At 35.2% G+C, this 18,958-nt stretch overlaps 1 protein-coding gene across 4 annotated transcripts in view; it reads left to right on the forward strand.

The window, feature by feature from the left end:
* Positions 1-18,958, forward strand: part of GABRB2 (gamma-aminobutyric acid type A receptor subunit beta2) — a 258,604-nt gene that overhangs the window by 211,896 nt on the left and 27,750 nt on the right. For 2 of the 4 annotated variants that reach the window (XM_023218771.1, XM_023218770.1), the window contains exons 7-9: positions 3,509-3,646; positions 5,365-5,517; positions 8,839-9,083. In XM_023218771.1, coding sequence (XP_023074539.1) covers positions 3,509-3,646; positions 5,365-5,517; positions 8,839-9,083 — 536 coding nt within the window. Of the gene's footprint in view, positions 1-3,508; positions 3,647-5,364; positions 5,518-8,838; positions 9,084-10,956; positions 10,963-13,515; positions 13,630-18,958 lie in introns of all 4 variants that reach the window. The other 2 variants (XM_023218772.1, XM_023218769.1) reach the window with 2 other exon arrangements.

Raw genomic sequence — 18,958 nt, forward strand, 5'->3', positions numbered from 1 at the left:
CACAAGGTATTGCCTAGCAAACACTGTCATTTTACCAAAAGTTTGCAGTTCTTAATAATGTTTCTGCTGTTGGAAAACTAATCAGCGTCTCTTATATAACCTGGTTTAAATGCTATAAACATTCGCATTCCTCTACCTACAGATAAGTTTCTGTTATAATATTTATAGCAATGGATAAAAGAAGGTAAATACTGAGGAAGATTAGGAGGAAAGAAACCTTGAGGACTACATATACTCTGTTAGTTTAGACCTAGTTCTTTATGTAAGAAATACTGTTTCATTTTTCTTTTCTCTTCTTTGGAAGATGACTGCATTTGTTTGTACAAAAATGGACATTTCTTGAACATAGCATGTATTTTTTATGGCCTATTGGTGGGGCAGGGAATGCCATGGAAAAAATGCTTACCTTGAGGTCAGTCACATAGATATGGCATCAAGTCCTTACCCTATCACTTGCCAGATGTGTGATTTTTAGCAAGGTCCTTAATCTCTCTGAATCTCAGTTTTCTCAACGATGAGTTAACAACAAAAGTAACTAACTTGCAGGATCAGGGCTCATTATTTCAAATAATGTATATAAATACTGTTCACCTATAAAATGATTGTTGTGAAGATTAAATGAGATAATGAAAGTGAAGTGCTTAATAGACTTCCTGGTAAAATGAATAACAGCACTCAATAAATAACTGCATTTATTTTAATTGCTATCATTATCTTTTTCATTTGCTAGACAAGTGGTTCTCAGTGTTTTTATGTGTCATCTACAATAGAATTATCTGGAATGCTTATCAAAAAGGAAATCAGATACCCAAGCCAATTCCTGATTAGCTAAATAAGAATCTCTGCTGGTTTCTTGGGCATCTTAAACCCAGTGTCCTTGAAGTAGAGGCCTTAGCTCTCTTGTAGAAAGGGATGGTGTCTAGTTAACAAAGTGCCTAGCATATACCACCAACTAACGCAATAAATGGCAGTTGCTACTTTGCAACATGCTGCCAGTTATTATCTTGGAAAATCAAGGAGAATCTTGGTTAGGAGTAACTTCATGGGACATGATTACCATCTTTTTTCATAAAAACCTTTTTTCATGTTTATATAATAAAAAATAAAAAAATTTAAAAAAAATAAAAAAATTTACAGTGCATTTCTGAGTACTTGGTTTGATTTTAGGAGCTGTAGTCCTTTTGTTATTTTAAACTGGTTTATCAAAGGTAGGATTTTCATTGTCTCTGAACTATTTCATAACTGAGAGGTATGGATAAAGAACTGATAAGAAATTGGATTACATTTGACATGGAGCCTCAGACTGAGTATTTTGTCACCACATTAGGAAACTTGAAATCGTAGGAAAAGTACAGTTGTCCTATGGGATAGGCATCTCACTTCTCAGGATTGGGTAGAGAATTTTAGAGGGAAGTGAGGGGCTCTTTTCTGAGAATTTGCCTACTGTTCAACTCACTTAATACCTGGAATGTATGTTGAAATCATGAGTCTGAAATTTACTTTTATGTATTTATTTATACATATTTTTAGAGACAGAGTCTCACTCTGTCACCCAGGTCAGAGTGCAGTGGTGCCATCATAGCTCACCGCAACCTCAAATGCCTGAACTTAATCCTCCCACCTCAGTCTCCCAAGTAGGTAGGACTACAGACATGTACTACTATGCCTGGCCAATTTGTTATCATTTTTTCGTAGAAACAGGGTCTCACTATGTTGCCCAGGATGGTTTGAACTCCTGGCCTCAAGTGATCCTACTACGCTGGCCTCACAAAGTGCTGGGATTACAGGCATGAGTCACTGTGCCCGGCCCTGAAATTTACTTTTACATGAAAGTTACATAAAAAAAGACTTTCTACCAAAGCAAAGGACTCTTCGTTAGATCATACTAATAAAATATTGCTGGTGTATAATCAATTAAAACTCTACAATTTTGATTTTAATATAGTTTGTGGTGTTTGCAAGTAAAGAAGCCTTTTGAAAAACGTTAACTATATCCAGAGGCCTTCGGTTGTGGTATTAGAATTTCAAATGCTCTATAACTCTTCCAAAAGACTGTAGTTCTGCATCAGATAAAGTGGCTACTCTTATGAAAAAAAGGGAACTGCAGATATCTAGAAAAGCTAAACCATACAGCTTGAGCTGTGCTGTTTGATGTAGATTCTCCAGTTGAAGGTATCCTAGTTCTTTGGGGGGAAAAAAACCATTTTTTTCTACCTTATTTTAAAGATTGAACTCCCTCTCTTTGGAGGAAAGAGAGGTGGTTTGTTGACAATCATCTGGGGCTAAGAGTCAAGGATTGGTATTCTTGTCATCCCTGTCACACTGACTAGTCACATGTCAAAAGGCAAAGAATTTAAGCAGTCTTTTAAATTTGTTGGGTTGTTTTTGGAAATGGCAGAGCAATATCCATCTTGCCTGTCTCCCAGACTTGTAAAAATCAACTATCCAGATGCAAAAGTTCTTTGAAAAGATAAATGTGATATCTCTTCACATGAAACGTGGTATATGCTTTTTATTTGGGGTTTTTTTTGGAGGGTGGGTGAATTTATAAGATATTATTAATATTCACTGGATACATCCCTGTATAGCACTGTTTACAATCTAATATGTGCTTATTCATTGCTGTTATATGTTTGCTTACTAGCTAGGATTATATGTGTGCTCATTTCTTAAGATTGTACTCCACCCTGTGAATTGAGAGTATCATTAATAACAGAGAATATGTCTTTGTTATACAGAATCTCATCCCCAGCAACTGTGTCCTGATATGCATAGTAGGTGTTTAATAAATAGTTGTGGAATGAATGGAAGCATGCCTCCAAAATGCACTGTGCATGTCCAATGTACACTATGCATTTATATCTACTCCTCAAAGCGATTGAAGTTAATGTTGTTTTGAACTTTTCTGAGGAAGATTTTCTTTGAAACTAAATATGTTACAAAGTCAAATTTGAAAATCAGCTACATGAATATTGAACAGATGATTCTTCGTAATCACTTCTGGCTTGAAATTCAAATGTATTGTAATTCATATGCTTTATATTGGGGGAGAATTTGTTAATATTCACCATTATACTAATAGTTTAAATTATTGTTCTCTTATTTTATCTTCTCATAAAGTAAAACTAGGGTTTTGTGATGATGTTGTATGATAATGTGATAATGTTTGATAGAATGGGATTCATAATCAGATAAACCTGAGTTTAAGTCCCAACTATACCACTTCCTAGTTGCAAAAGAGTCTATACTGTTAATTTCTCTAAGCTTTTGTAAGTCTAATATAGGCCTAATTATACTACCCTAATGAGATCATCATGAGGATAAAATACAGTAATAGACTTGAAATGTTTTGTATGATACCAAACACATAACAGCCTTTAGCTGTATCTTTATATTATTTATATAGTTCATCTTCTAAACAGGTTTTTTTTTTTCTGTTTTGTCTGTTTTTTTGTTTTGTTTTGTTTTCTGTATTTGTGTGTGTGCGTGTGTATGTTTCCTTTCACAGATGGATACACAACTGATGACATTGAATTTTACTGGCGTGGCGATGATAATGCAGTAACAGGAGTAACGAAAATTGAACTTCCACAGTTCTCTATTGTAGATTACAAACTTATCACCAAGAAGGTTGTTTTTTCCACAGGTTTGTATCATAGAAAAGTGTTAAAGGAAAATAATCTTCACCACATTATGTTAAACGTATTCACTTATATTAGAGTTATGTCCCAGGGAAGCACAATGACTTTAGAAGACAAATCCACTGAAAACCCTCAGTTTCCCATGAAGCGTTTTGCTCCACTAGGGACCCATACTATTACTTTCCAGAAGCCACCCCAGCAGAGCTGAGAGGATCATCTCAGTGTATCTCATTTGCTAGAGAAGCAACTAATTTTTAGAAAGAATACAGGAAGAGAAAGAGGAAGACCTGACTCAGAGCTCTTCCCCAACATTATAACATTATGCTTCCCACAGAATTGATCATAATCCCTTGAATCACTGGGAGAGCCAAGTTGCGGTTCATTCAAGTCTGATCATGTGAAATTCCCCAAAGACAATGGGAGGAATTCATATTTTCTTCAAAGGATAAGAATTTCTTTACACAGTTTTACCTCCTTTGTGAACAGAAAACTGTTTCAGGTATTAAGATTATCCCGAGGCCTTTGCCATCTTTATCCTTCCAGTATGGAGATTTTAGATGGTCATACTTGATTTCATCAGCAAAATTTTTGCATTTTTGTAGCAATAAAGCTGAGGAAAGTAATTATTTGGTAGACACTCATTTAGGTAAAAATATTAAACCCACAGGGGTATCCTTCTTTATATTTTTCTTATTGAAATAAAACCCACAGGCACAGAAATAACTAACACTGGAATGGCTCTTCTGCTAAGAAGTCAGATACTTTTTGTGCCTGCAAACCACTTCAGGCAAAAACTGTGTGACTTAATAAAAATACAAAGTTGCCTTTAACTTTAAAACAACAACAACAAACAGAAACTTTTCCTAAGTTTGAGGTCTGCTGAATTCCTAAAAAATCTATGAAAATGAGTTCCTACTTAGAATATTCTTACTATCATATTCAGACACTTAGCCTAGACCTCCCAAAACTAAACAAGGCTTTCTTCCAAACAATGAGAATATCCTCTCCCTGGCTACTTATCATGTGAACTTCCTATAGTGTAAGACTGTGCTCTGTTATCTTGTTTTATTAAAGGGTTGTTCCCCAGGTCATCACAATCAAAGGACCCAGATTTAGGAAGCTGATTCTTCAGTTATATCTCCCACAAATATTGCTCAAAAGCAATGATTCTCCACCTTTTGGTGGGTCAGGTGTACTTTTAGAACTCCAATGGAAGCAATGAAACTCTTAGAAAAGAATGCATACACATGAAAACCTACAAAAACCCACATTCCCTGAAACATCACCACTGATCACAGACTTAAACTTTCTGTGGCTTGAGAAGAGTTTTCTGTTACTATGACCAGAACATGCAACCTCGCTCTCATGTAAGACTAACTTAAAGGATGAACTTGCTAAGGAACAATTGAAAGAGTGAAAAAAAGGACTGTCTCAAATTGTCCTAACAATTACAGAGGAGGACTATGTTTGATTCACTCTATGAGGCTGAGTAGGGAAGAGCTGGAATTCTTTTAATTACTGGTGAGTACAGGATGCTTTCCACACTAAGTAAACTCCTGGTAATTAGAAACTCAGGGCTCTCAGACTACTTTTGCAGAAGAAAGTGTCCTTTACCAAGAGCTAAATCTGAATTGAGAGACGATGTACTGTTTATGGACCGTTAAAGAAAAGTATCCTATAAATATTGATTGATAATGATGATGTTCTAAAATTGCCTTTCTAGGTTCCTATCCCAGGTTATCCCTCAGCTTTAAGCTTAAGAGAAACATTGGCTACTTTATCCTGCAAACATACATGCCTTCCATCCTGATTACCATCCTCTCCTGGGTCTCCTTCTGGATTAATTACGATGCTTCAGCTGCAAGGGTGGCATTAGGTAGGCCATTTTATTACTGCTTGTGGACTTTGACTCTGTGTGTACATGTCTGTGTTCGCATGCACGCGTTTTCCTTATCCTGAAATTTGTGATGCATGATGAACTGAACCTCTCACACTGCAAGAGTTTAGCTATGAGACTTTGGGTGATCTGATTCAGCATTAAATCAATTAAACATGAAGTAAAGCTCTTTCATGTCAGTATTAGTTAACCGTATAGCTGTTGATAATGAGATTAGTCCCATCAGTTTGATATTTTTATTGAAACATATTTCATGTAATGTTGCTTGCATAATTGTTCAATTTGTATCTGTGCTTCTTTACCTAAGAAGAGCTCCCTTCCACCTTTTTTTCTGCATGAAAGACAAGAAAATGTGGTGTGTAGCAAATGGATAAACAGAAAGAATTCTAAATTCTTATTAACATTTCAGAGTAGCATGGCTAAGGCAGGAGACAACAAAGTAAGAATATTGAGAAGTAATCTGTGGCATCTCTCATCTTATGCTTGATTTTTTTTTCTAACAAATATAAGAGGAGAATAAATTACATTTCATGAACACTTTTGTTATTAACTTCAGATAAAGTAAATTAATGGCCTTTTACACAATCTTGTTTATTGTGGATTCTGACTATTCCCTTTAAAATGTTGAATTGTTCACTTTTACCATGAAACCTCAATTTAATCATTACGTCCTTAGAAGAGCCACTCGTTTATTATTGAACAAATAATTGTTAAATACCTAATATATGCTAATTGTACTAAGCACTGGAGATAGAACAGTCTTCTGAAAGTTATATCTAGCAGTAAAAGATATACAATAAATTTAATAGCCACATAAATTATACAATATGGTAAATCTATAGAAGGATATAAAGCAAGGGGGCATGGGTTTGCTAGGAGTTCAGTTTAGAATAATTAGGGCCGACTTCACTCAGAAGTTGTCATTGGAGCTAAGACTTGAAGGTTAAGAGCAATGTGGATATGTGGGTGATAATATTCCAGATGACTGCAAAGGCCCTGGGTGGGAGCAATCCAAGAGCAATCCAAGAGTGTCAGCAGGAGGCTAGTGAGGCCAGGTGAGTTCAGGAGAAGTAGCAAAGACAATGTTAGTGAAAGGGGCCTAAAAGATCACAAAAGGGCTATCACAAAGGGATGGTAGGCCAGGGCAAGGTTTTGCTTTTATTTTGAATGAAATAGCCATTGAATGAGCATAAAAGTGGCATGATTTGATTTCTGTTTTAAAGGGATCAGTTCAGCTACGGGGTTAAAATTAAATTATGTGGCTCAATGATGGAAGGAAGGAGAAGGAACGACCTCTCAGGCTGAGTCGAGCACCTGTGATATATACACTTGCAGTACCATAGACCTACCCTGTGTTTAGACTAACCACAGTTAAAACTTACGTTTACTTAGTTGTGTGATGTCCTTTTCCCCTTCAGTAATGAAAGATCCCTGGAGGAAAAGTCCGTATCTAGCTTTATATCTGCAGTGTCTTGCATGGGGAATGGTGCTCAGTAAACAGTTGCGGAATGAAAGAATGAATAAAATTTGCAAATATCCCATTTTTCCAAAGTTGAAACATGTCTTTTTTGTATCTATTACAGGAAGAATGAATCATTTATTAACTTTTTAGAAGACATTTTTAAAATATCTTTATGTGAGCAATTTTTTACTAGGTTCAGAAATACTTCAAAATGAGATTTAGATAAATAGTAAAATCAGCAATGTCAGTTTTATTATATACATATGATACAGGATCATCTGTAGTTGAAATGATGAAGAGAAAATTGAAACTGGAAAATGTCTCAAAATGATGGCTATACAGAAGACATGAGAAATGTAAGATACCTGTATCTAAAGCAAGACCAAGGTTTTATGGATGTGCTCTGAATCAAATGCTCAGATTTATTTTTTCTGTAGCTGTTTCTTGGTGGAGTATAAAAATAAAATAGAAACTATGATATTATTACTAGTGAGATAAAATTAAATCAGAAAACTATGTCCCCCAAAAGTCATAGGAATGAAATTTAACTTACAGCATGTGTTAATCGGATAGTGTTTAAGGGCCTGGATTCCTGAGTCAGAAAGATTCTCATTCCAATGGCAACTCTACGACTTTCCATCTGTGTGATCTTGACCTCTGATCTTTGTCTATTTTCACATCACTATTTTGCTACAAAGCTGGACTTTATCATACTCAGGACCTTGGACTTTCAGTGCATTTACCTTCCAATTACAGCTTAGAGGGAAACTACTTCCCACTGTCAGAGATACCATCTCAACAGGACGAACAATTACAGTCTGACCCAGTGTCACATTTTCCATAAGGAGTCCTAGAATGCATCTGTGTTATTTATCTGGGCATTATATACCTAATTGTCCAGTCCATATACCTGAGGACTGTGATTCCTGCTTCTCTGTTACCCTCCACTTCTAATTCCCAAATGTTTATAATCATTTATTTATACTGCCTGTATAATGTATTCTTTAATTTCAATACCCTTTTTGTTATTTTAATTGACTTCACTTTCATCATTCAGTTGGATTACTCTGAAAACCTCTTAACTGGCATTCTTTAATCCTGCCATGCCTGCTTCTCCCCATCCTCCACACTGCCACCACAGTGATTGTTCTAAAAGCAAATTGCCCCCTTGCTTGAAGCTGGCCCCTGCTCCACATTGCCTTTAATTTTAAGTTCAAACTCCCCCATTAGGCTCTCTGTATGGCTCATAACCTCCACTCTTCTCACGATTCTTCCCATCCTGTCCTGCAATGTACCCACAGTGATTTTCCTGAGATCATGGTAATGGGCTGTGTACTCTCCCCGAAATCCAACCTTGATATAAAAGCTCTCTCCACCAGCAGTCCCCATAAGTTAAACATGACTTTTGACCCCCAGTTCTGGGCTACCTGGGTGACTTTCACTCATTCTCCAGAAATCAACTTAAAAGTCTCTATTTCCTAACCTCGTCCCTGCCACATCAGAAAGCTGACCTAGAGTCCTCTTCATATTCTCAACTCTCACCTTACACATGTGCCCATCATAGCATTTAATTCACATTTTAAACCCCCACTAGATATATAACTATGAATACAAAAATTTAATTAAAAGAAGTGATCAAAATGTTCAGTGATCACTGTAAGTTAATTTGTTCCTATCTCCATACCCTATCATAGGGGCTGGCATAAAATAATAAGGGCCTAATAAATAGGTTGTGGCGTATATGAATGAGAAAATGAATATAGATCACCTTTCCAGCTGTTATGAAAGAAGAAAGGAGATAGGAACATTATTACTCTAACTCTCCCATTTTTTTTCAGGAATCACAACTGTCCTCACAATGACCACAATCAACACCCACCTCCGGGAAACTCTCCCTAAAATCCCCTACGTGAAGGCCATTGACATGTACCTGATGGGGTGCTTTGTTTTCGTTTTCATGGCCCTTCTGGAATATGCTTTAGTCAACTACATCTTCTTTGGGAGGGGGCCCCAACGCCAAAAGAAAGCAGCTGAGAAGGCTGCCAGTGCCAACAATGAGAAGATGCGCCTGGACGTCAACAAGGTAAATTCAAAGGGCGAGTCCTCCTTGCTTCTTAAACTCATGGAAGAATGCTAGCAATACAGGTTGATGACCTTGTTGAGCAAATGAGGAAACCAAGCCCAGGGAAGAGAATGGGTCATTTTCCCCAAATCACACAAACGATGAATGATGGAAGCACAATTATAGACCAAACTCATGACACAAGATTGGGATGCCCTTTTCATTAACAGGAGGAGTGCTCAAAGATGATAAGACCTTTATGATTTTTTCCCACATATGAGTATAGTACCTGTAATTATTTATGCTTTCTTCAAATTTATTCACCTAATTTATTTAAAAAGGAAATTTAATGTCACTTCAGTCAGTATTACTTGCTGGACAATAGCTTTATATATATATATATATATATATATACACACACACACACACACACATACATACATATATATGTAACAAATTTAAAAAACTATATCATTAAGTTCTAATTTATACTAGATGAAGTCTCTGGTCCTTAAATCTGCATTCTCTTTGACTTAAAGGAAAGATAAACAAGTATAGAGATGTGTTACAGACCAACCAAGCAACAAACTGAGACTCTTCCTTTGAAGTAATCAGAAGAATATAAGAAGAGTAGGGGGGAAAAGACAAATAAATTTCCCCTTAAATGATAATGCCTTGCACATATACCACTTATCATTCCAGCATTTGACTATATGAGGCCACCATCTTGCTTAAGTCAGACATGGTCAAATAATTCCCACAAAACTGTAAACCCTGTTTATTTGTTAAGTCAGTAGTTTTCAATCATGGGTGCCAATGGAATGACCTGCACAGATTGAAAAAAAAAGTACTGTAGCCTTGGTCCCTTCCCCAGAAATTCTGATTTGATTTTCTTGGAGAAACCATGGGCATCATAATTTTTAAAAGTTCCCTAAGTTTTTCTAATCTGCATCCAAATCTGAGAATCACCACTTTAAGGTTTTTGATGGTAGTCCCGGTAGAGCCAGCTCTCTTTACTCTCTATGTTAAACTTCACCTGGCTTCCTGTTATAGCACTTTCTGCACTAACAGAATATTTTTATATGTCTTTTCCCAGAAACCACATTTAGACCTTTAGCAAAAGCCAAAGAAAAGTCTGATTTTCATATCTGTCCTAAATACTGTTTATAAAGTAGTGTGTAATATTGGACCAATAAATAGTTCATCATGATGGGACTAGGAAAACAATCCTTTTAAAACATCTGGAATTATTAATTATAACAAAAACTGATTATTTCTTTGATGTTTTGATATTTCTGACTTCAATTTAATTCCAAGGATAGCAAAGCATAAATAATCTCTACCATTAAGTTGTATTTGGAGCAAACCATATGGAAGCTTCTAACTCAGTAATGTTTTTCACATATCCATAGGTCCAATATTTGGTTTTAGACTATTGTCTAATCCAAGGCACTTCTTGCTTAGAAGATGACATTTGCAACATTGCAAATTTTAAATATGGCCCTTGGAAACCAAAAAACCATAAGGGTCTAGGAAATTGCCAAATTCTTTCCCATACTCAAGGTTTGACTTACTGGAATCTGCCAATAGATTCCAACTTACCATTGTGGTTCTCTCAGGTTGTCAAATGAAAGAGTATTTTCTAAACCTATTTTCTGATTTTCCTGACATAGTAGTGTTAGAGAAAAAAAGAGAATAAATAAATAAATAACACTATCTCATAGAACTTCAGTTTAAAATGAGTCTAAATCAATTGCATAATGCAAGTCTAACTTAATAAGATAATATCTGATCTCTTCACTTTCATCTACCCTATTTTTTATACCAATTTGCATTTAAATGATAAAGTTAAGACCTAGAGAGAGAAGGTTTAATACAAACTGAACCTGCAGAGCTTCAGGTAGTTCTAAAATGGAAATAGAGAAAAGTTCACCAGGCAGTTACCCCATAGTGGTGAAAAGCCTATCCTCTTGGCTGAAGGTGGACCCTGCAATTCAAGTGATAGAATAGGAGAGAACAAAAAAGATACCAGAGATTATTTAGTATTTTTCAATGGTTCTCAAAACAGGGTCATTTTCTTCTCCCACAGGACATTGGGCATTGTCTGGAGACATCTTTAGTTGTAAAAACTAGGGGATGAGGTTTACTACTGGTATCTAGTGTGCAGAGGCCCAGGTTGCTGCTACACATTCTGCAGTACACAGGATAGCTTCCCCATAACTTCTTGTTTTCAGACATAAGAAACTGAGGTACTGAAAAAAAAAAATCCTTGTTATCTAAATATTCTTTAGCAAAATTGTTTCTCCATTTTCTTTGAGCAGCATGTGTAAGAATCAAGACATCAGCAGTCATGATTTAGAACAATGGTTCTGAACAAATATTTTAGGGTCTTTCAAGTTCAATATTTACCTTCCCATTTAACGACTGTGTGACAGTAGACAAAAAATTTGGCCTCTCCGGCCCTTCAGTTTTCTCATCTGTAAAATGGGCTAATTCCTCTCATAAAGTTATTTATGAACATAATTGTGATAATGTGGAAAGAGGATAATATGGTCCTCAGTACATGGTAGGCACTCAGTAAGTGATAAATATTAATAATATATTAAAATATAGTAAGTGGTAAGCATTATTACTTTTTAAAATAAAATTTGCAGTCCCCGTACTTATTGGTGATGCCTGCATATGTGTTCTACATGCTCTACCATGTGGAATGCAGTAACCTTCCTAAAACAGAATATTGTTTAGAGGCGAAAGTTTTGTGTTAAAAGTTTTAAAGTCAAATCAAGAAAATAATTTTTCAAAGGATATTAGCTGTAAAATCTATAGCAAATCAACTGCATCAAACTTTATTATTTCTCAGAGCAGAAAACCTACAACCCATTTTGATTAGATTAAAACAAAACGCTGACCATCAAACTTTCCAGACTCTCACAGTTTCTTTGTTCACTCAGCATGAAATGTTAGAGGAGGTCCACATTGCTCCTGATTATGTGGTGCTATCTTTTGTGTCAGCATCATGGATAATACCACCCCATTTCTTATCAAGAGTGTCCCTTCTTTTCAACTGTAATTCTATAGTTGTTTTTTTTCCAAGATCAAGCACTTATAATCAGCTAAGTGTTGTTGGCTGCTCTGGGAAAATCAGGAGTGGGATTAAATTTTTCACCTTCCTCTGGTGATTTCCTAAAGATGGAAGGAGTGTGTCAGATTTTTGAAAGTGATTTTTGAACACATGCATTGTCTTGAGGTCAGGCAGGGTTGAAAAACGGGAAGCCTGCCTAGGTGGGAGCCCAGTGTTGATTCAGCAGATACTGCCGCGTTTATTTCAGCCTCTTTTCTGTATTAGCTTCCCTTAAGTTTTTGTTTTAATAAGTGAATTTGCAGCTCTTAAAATAATTTCCATCCTGTCATTTCATCGATGTGAAAACCTATGTGCCTAAAAAGGTGAAATAGCCAAGGTCGCATAGCAAGCATTTAAAAGTTCTGATCTGGATTTTTCCATCCTTCTCCAGTGTACATACAAGTGTGCTGGCAAATAAAAAATAAATAAATAAATAAAAAGCAAACAAACAAAAACTGAAAAGTTAATTCCATGTTAGTTTATGTATTCCAACTCAGTTGATTTCACCTGAAAAATCCCAGCTACCTGCACATGAAAGTTTATAAGCAAGTGTCACTTTCACAGTTGTCTTCATTCGACAAGTAGTACCGCACTAAGATTTTTAAAATAAAATTTAAACCAACATGAGGTCTACTGAATATTTTTTCCAAAGTGTCCTTTGACGTAGTTTCAACATGATCTTTATTCTAATGCTAGGAGAGTCTTTCCTATGTTCTCTTGCATTCTTCTAGTGGTGTGCGTGTGCATGTGTGTGTGTGTGTGTGTGTGTCCTAATGGAATTTTGCTTTTGATTGAGCTCACCCACTGTTCCTGCCCATAGTTTCAGGTTTCAACTCCCCTTACTTTTCTTTTAAGCTTTACATTGTTTCCTTGTTTATTTTTCTGCCAAATACTAAAAACATGTATATTTGAGAATCAAGTTATTCTTACCTTTTTACCACCATGGTACTTGCACATATCAAATGCACCTGCAGCCAACAGTTTTCTAAGTAAAGCTGCACCACAGAGATCTCCATTTAAGGATGTTCTTTATTCTCCATTCGTGGGTGCTGTGACTCTTTGTGTTGTCTTTATCCATTGTGCGTAATCTTTTCTAATGCAAAGCCACTAAGTTACTTGCAATCAATTTATTTCTACTGCTTGGAATTTGACGTTTTTTTAAAACAAAACATTTTTTAAAAACTTATTCAGATTCCCATTCTCTGTTAGCCTTGATCTAAAGGATTTCTAAAGACCAGTAGCATTTATCTATATCCAATTTAGTTTAACCATCAGGCCTAATCTAGTAGCATCAATCGACTTAATTAGCACATTCTCTACTTTGTCTTCCAGATTTTTTATAAAGATATTAAACAAAATGGGACCCAATATCGATCCTTGTGGGACCCTACTGGAAACCTGTCCCCAACTAGACGGACTACCAATTACGATTTCTCTCTGTATACGGTTAGATAGCCAGTTTTTAATCCATTTATTTGTATTTCTGTTGGGGCCAATTTGTTTAGCTGTTCCCTTAAAAAAATGTGTGGGGTCTTTGCGAATAACCTATGAACATGTATCCACAGAGTCTTGGGGATAAGTTAAAATTTTTTCAGGAGACCTTACTGGGGCTTTCCTAGGTTTGGTTTTTCAGTATAGCTTTGGTGAACCTAAGCTTTGGTGTTTCACTCAGGAATTACTGTTGTGTTAGGGAAAGAAATTAATTGGATCGTATTTTGAGAATTCTTTTCATTTGTTCTGAGAGGACAAGAGTATCATTATTTCTTAGTTTTGTTGTTGTGCTTGGTTTTTTCAGATGCTTTGGATTGAATAGGTGGAGAATTAATCATTTCTTTTGTTGGTTAGCTCAGAATTCAGAAATTTGTCTACATTACTAACTTGTGTCTAAGAATGTTATGCTTGCATCAAGTCCTTGTTGATTTCTTGTTATTTATTTTACAAATAGGTATTGTATTGGCAGGCTCATCATTACTATAATGACAGATAAAAGCCAATAATTGACATTGTTGCTTACCAAAACTCTTGACTTAAATGAACTCTAAAGAAAGCCTGTTTTTGACTCATAGTTTAGTTTCTGAATCCTCATGTGTTGGTGATCTTAATTGGCAAGTTGTCATTCATATTGCTTTCCAAATTGAAGGAGAAAAAAGATAATTGTCACCATTCCACCCTATCATCTACTACTTGTTCAACTCCAGTGTTTAGCAAATGATATTGGATATTCGTGAATCTGTTCTATGAGGACTTGATGCTAGAAGTGCTTCCATTATTGTATCTTCTAAGTATAAGGCTCTCCCTTAATTTTGTGGCTTTGACTCTAGAATCTTTAATACATCATTGTTGTTGCCTTTGGGGTAGGGGACAGAATGGGTACGCTACTGAATTGCTTCTTTGTGCTGGATTTTGTCACTTTTTGACTTGATTACTTGTGTTATATAGTAGCAAAGTCTAGTAAATAGTAATAATTACATTACAGAAGAGATGTTTGAAATTTTGTTAATCACTATTTTTTGTTCCAATCCCCTAAACATTCCATCACCTACTATGTCTGTGCTCTCAGACTATCTCATTTATGTTGTTGCTGCTGTCCTTATTTTTTAACTTTAGTTACTCTTGTTGAAATTAAAGTAGACTGATTTGATTGGGCATTATTCTGGGTCAATTGTTAATTATGTAGAGGAAAATATGTATGAAAGTTGGATTTATGATGAAAATGATTGAAGAAGGCTGTATTTCTGAAAACCAAAATCAAACACACTACATGATTGTTGTAAAGACTGCATAAAACCGCATGAAAATTCAAGATATCCTCAGATGATGAGGATATTTTGAAAATTTGCTCATTGGCACATTAAATTGTTCAGTTGATGGCTTGAAAGAGTTAATACTGTCTTATCCTATGATTTGAACACTAATCTGTTAAGACCTCTTCCTCTATCTCATAAAGTGTCATATTAACAAAAATGTTCAATGAAAATGAATTTTATACATTGAAATATGAATTCTAATGTCTTTTGTTTTTATACTTTTCTATGTTGGGTATGTCTTTCTGCTGTCCTTTGAGTCCTCTTTTAGGTTCACACTATGAAATAAGGTCTAGTATTTGAAAGTTCAAATAACGAGCTTTCTAGTAAACTTGTAACCTGTGAGAGCATCAAGATATATGTCACAATTGCAAAAGGTACTGGGAAGAATAGTGGATTTTATAGTTATATGAACTGGGTTCATATTCAGGCATTGTCATTTATAAGCTGTGTGACATTAGACATGTTTAACCTTTCCAAACTTTAATTCCTTAATTAGAAACTAAAAATCTAATTTCTGTCTTATAGAGCTGCTGAGAAGAATAAGTGAAATAATTATACTAACGGCCTTATGTAGTACCAGGCAAAGGACATTCAAATAATAGTTGTAATTATTCTGGTGATGGTGGCAGGGATTGTGTATCTTTCTTAGATGTTATTTAGTTCTATAGCTATTTTTCTGATTACAAAACAAATTCATGGTAGTTCTTAAATTTACACAAAAGATAGTGAAAATCACCTGCACACTCCCACACAGATATAATCATTATCAACATTGCCTTTTATTCACATTTAATGACATATTTTTATGTAAAAATCATATTCTACTCTTCTATATACAGTTATTTCCTAATTACCTTTTTGTATCTTTAAGTATAAGTATACACCATTTCTAATAGCTATAAGATATGTAATTGAATGTGTGTGCCATAATTTATTTAACATATATTCAATGAGCACCTGTTGTTTGATGTTTGCATTGTTTCTAAGTGATTTTCCATTATAAACAACTATAAAACCAAAATCACATTGCTGACAGGTTTACACACCATTGTTCCTGATGTATTTCTTAAAATTGATTTGCTAGGTTCAAAGTTATATGACTCTAAAGTGGTGATATATATTGTGTGGTTGTTCCCTAGGAAGGTCCTATAGTAGTTTACAAACCTAATAGCCATCTGAGAGTGTGGTAGTACACACACACACACACAAACACATATACACAGTGTATATGCACACAATTACCTTGCACTCCCACAAATGAGGAAGAAACAGAAAACATGTTTAACTTGGTCCAGTTGTGATAAGTGCTGGAAAAGAGGAGAGAGAGAAGAATCCAAACTCCCGTGTGTAGTCTCTATCCTCTCTTTCCAAAAGCCACAAATAATAAAATGGCAATAGAAAAAGAAAATAAAAACTATCAACATCCAGCTCAAACTGAGGCTCTGCAAAGATGCATAAGTGGGTCCTGTAATTAGTGCAAGCAGAATCAAAATAAATCTACCTAAATTATAATTGAACGTATGGGAAAACCCAGAAGCAATGTCTCCATCAAGATGAAGCATCTAAACAAAGAAAGTATGACAACTATGCGAGAAAACTACCACATGGGGAAGGCAAGGAGAAGACCTCAATATGCAAAAGACCTTTATATTTTTTAAAAGTATATTTTGGCCGGGTGCGGTGGCTCATGCCTGTAATCCCATCACTTTGGGAGGCTGAGGCGGGTGGATCACTTGAGGTCAGGAGTTCTAGACCAGGCTGGCCAACATAGTGAAAACACGTCTCTGCTAATGATACAAAAAATTAGCTGGGTGTGATGGTGGGCACCTATAATCCCAGCTACTAGGGAGGCTGAGGCAGAAGAATGCTTGAACCCGGGGGCTGGAGGTTGCAGTGAGCTGAGATCACACCACTGCACTCCAACCTGGACAACAGAGCAAGACAACATCTCAAAAAAAAAAAGAAAGAAAGTATATTTCAAGATACTAAAAATATGTTTAAAAGTATCTCAAAAGTATATTTAAAAAGTATATTTCAAGATAAATTAAAACTTCCTGTAACAAAATATTTTCTCACCAAAATTGAAAGAATATGTGAAACAAAAATCAAAAATAAAATAATAAACAAGAAGAGATTAAAAGAGGGAAAATGAAAGCAAAGCAATCCTTATAGAAACTAACAAATCAATCTAAAACAGTAAGAAAGATAATCAGTTGGGCCAAAAAATCAAGGCAGTAACACAAAGTTCAAGTTGTAGTAAATCATGCCAAATGCAGAGGAAAAAGTTTTATAGATAAAAATCTCTTAGAAGAAGCATAATAAATATACAGAACAGGTACTGTGGATCAACCATGCAGAACCTTAATGTGAGCAAAGAATAGAAAACATGGAATAGAAAAAAATATTTAAGTCTAATGTCAGAATATAATTATAAAAATGCTGATAATAATAAACACTTCTTCACCGGGCACAGTGATTCACACCTGGAGATCCCAGCACTTTGGGAGACTGAGGCAGGCAGATCACTTGATCCTGGAAGTTCAAGACCAGCCTGCGCAACATGGTAAAATCCTGTCTAGAAAAAATACAGAAATTATCTGGGTATGGTGGCGCATGCCTGTAGTCCCAGCTACAAGGGAGGCAGAGGCAGGAGAATTGTTTGAGCCTCGAAGGTGGAGGTTGCAGTGGGCCAAGACTGCACCATTGCTCTCCAGCCTGGGTGAAAGAGGGAGACTCTATCTCAAAATATTAATAATAATAGCAATCATAAACTTTTCTTGAATACCTACTACAAGCTTAGACAATTTACATATATTATGTCAGTCTTTATTATTACCCCATATTGTTATCATTATATTCTTATAAGTAGTGAGCTGAGACCCGCAGAACATGATTAACTTTCTTAATACTAGGTAGCTAAGCAGTGGCTGAACAGAAAATATGACTACAGAACCTACATACTTAACTACTATGCTGTACATTCTGTATTTGTACATATATGTAATGAAAGTAATTAATCCTGCTAATTACCAGGTTGTTCCCTGGAAAAGTTTTACTGTACCTATTAGCACCATTTGAAATTAATTAATAATTGCATTAATTAATTTATTTACAGGTATGTATAACAAGCTTAAAAGGATGTAATGGGTTCCAAGATTAAAAATTATACAACATATTTAACTACTTATTATATTCCTCTGAAATTACTGAACTTCCAGTAAGAAAAAGTGAATGCCCTACAAGGAGAAAAGAAAGTTAGCTTTTAATATACTCCACAGCAATATTAAATATTGTTAGACAATGGGAAATTTCTTATAAATTTCTGAAGGGGAGAAAGTATAACCCAAGTTATTACTATTGATACGTAATGACAAATGAAAGGTACTTTATCCTCAATTTGCAAGGCATTAAGGAATAGCATCTATGAGTCCTTATTTGTGGGAAATAATATTGTAATATAACAATGTAATCTAGCCTCAAGTAAAAGGTAGTCAAAATTAGGAACTTTGGAACAGGAAAGACCAGTATGCTAGCATTTAGAACTAAAGATAACGTGTAGAACTAAAGCTATACACGTCCAGGAGTTAAGGTTTCCAAATAAAACCGAATTGAGATATTTTAAAAACTAGATACTAAATACGTGTAAAAACAGTGAAACAGGAAAATAATGTTATAATATAAATTAAAATTGTGCAGTGGCATTTTTGAGGAGGGAGGAGATGTTTGTTTGTTAATTTATAACAAGAACTTAGTATTTACTCTTTTATTTTTAGAGTTTATGACTCCAGAAGTTAAAGATTAATAATAAAATTAGCATAGATAACATAGATCTCCATTATGACAGTGTTTCTCAAGGGATCTGTCGCAGATTACCAACATGACAGTCACTTGGGACATCTGCTTAAAAGTAGATTCTAGCTGAGACAGTATAGATAAAAATCTTTAGTGGGGAAAGCTTAGTAATCTAT

Source organism: Piliocolobus tephrosceles, chromosome 4 (genome assembly GCF_002776525.5).
Source record: "Piliocolobus tephrosceles isolate RC106 chromosome 4, ASM277652v3, whole genome shotgun sequence".
NCBI classification, from domain to species: domain Eukaryota; kingdom Metazoa; phylum Chordata; class Mammalia; order Primates; family Cercopithecidae; genus Piliocolobus; species Piliocolobus tephrosceles.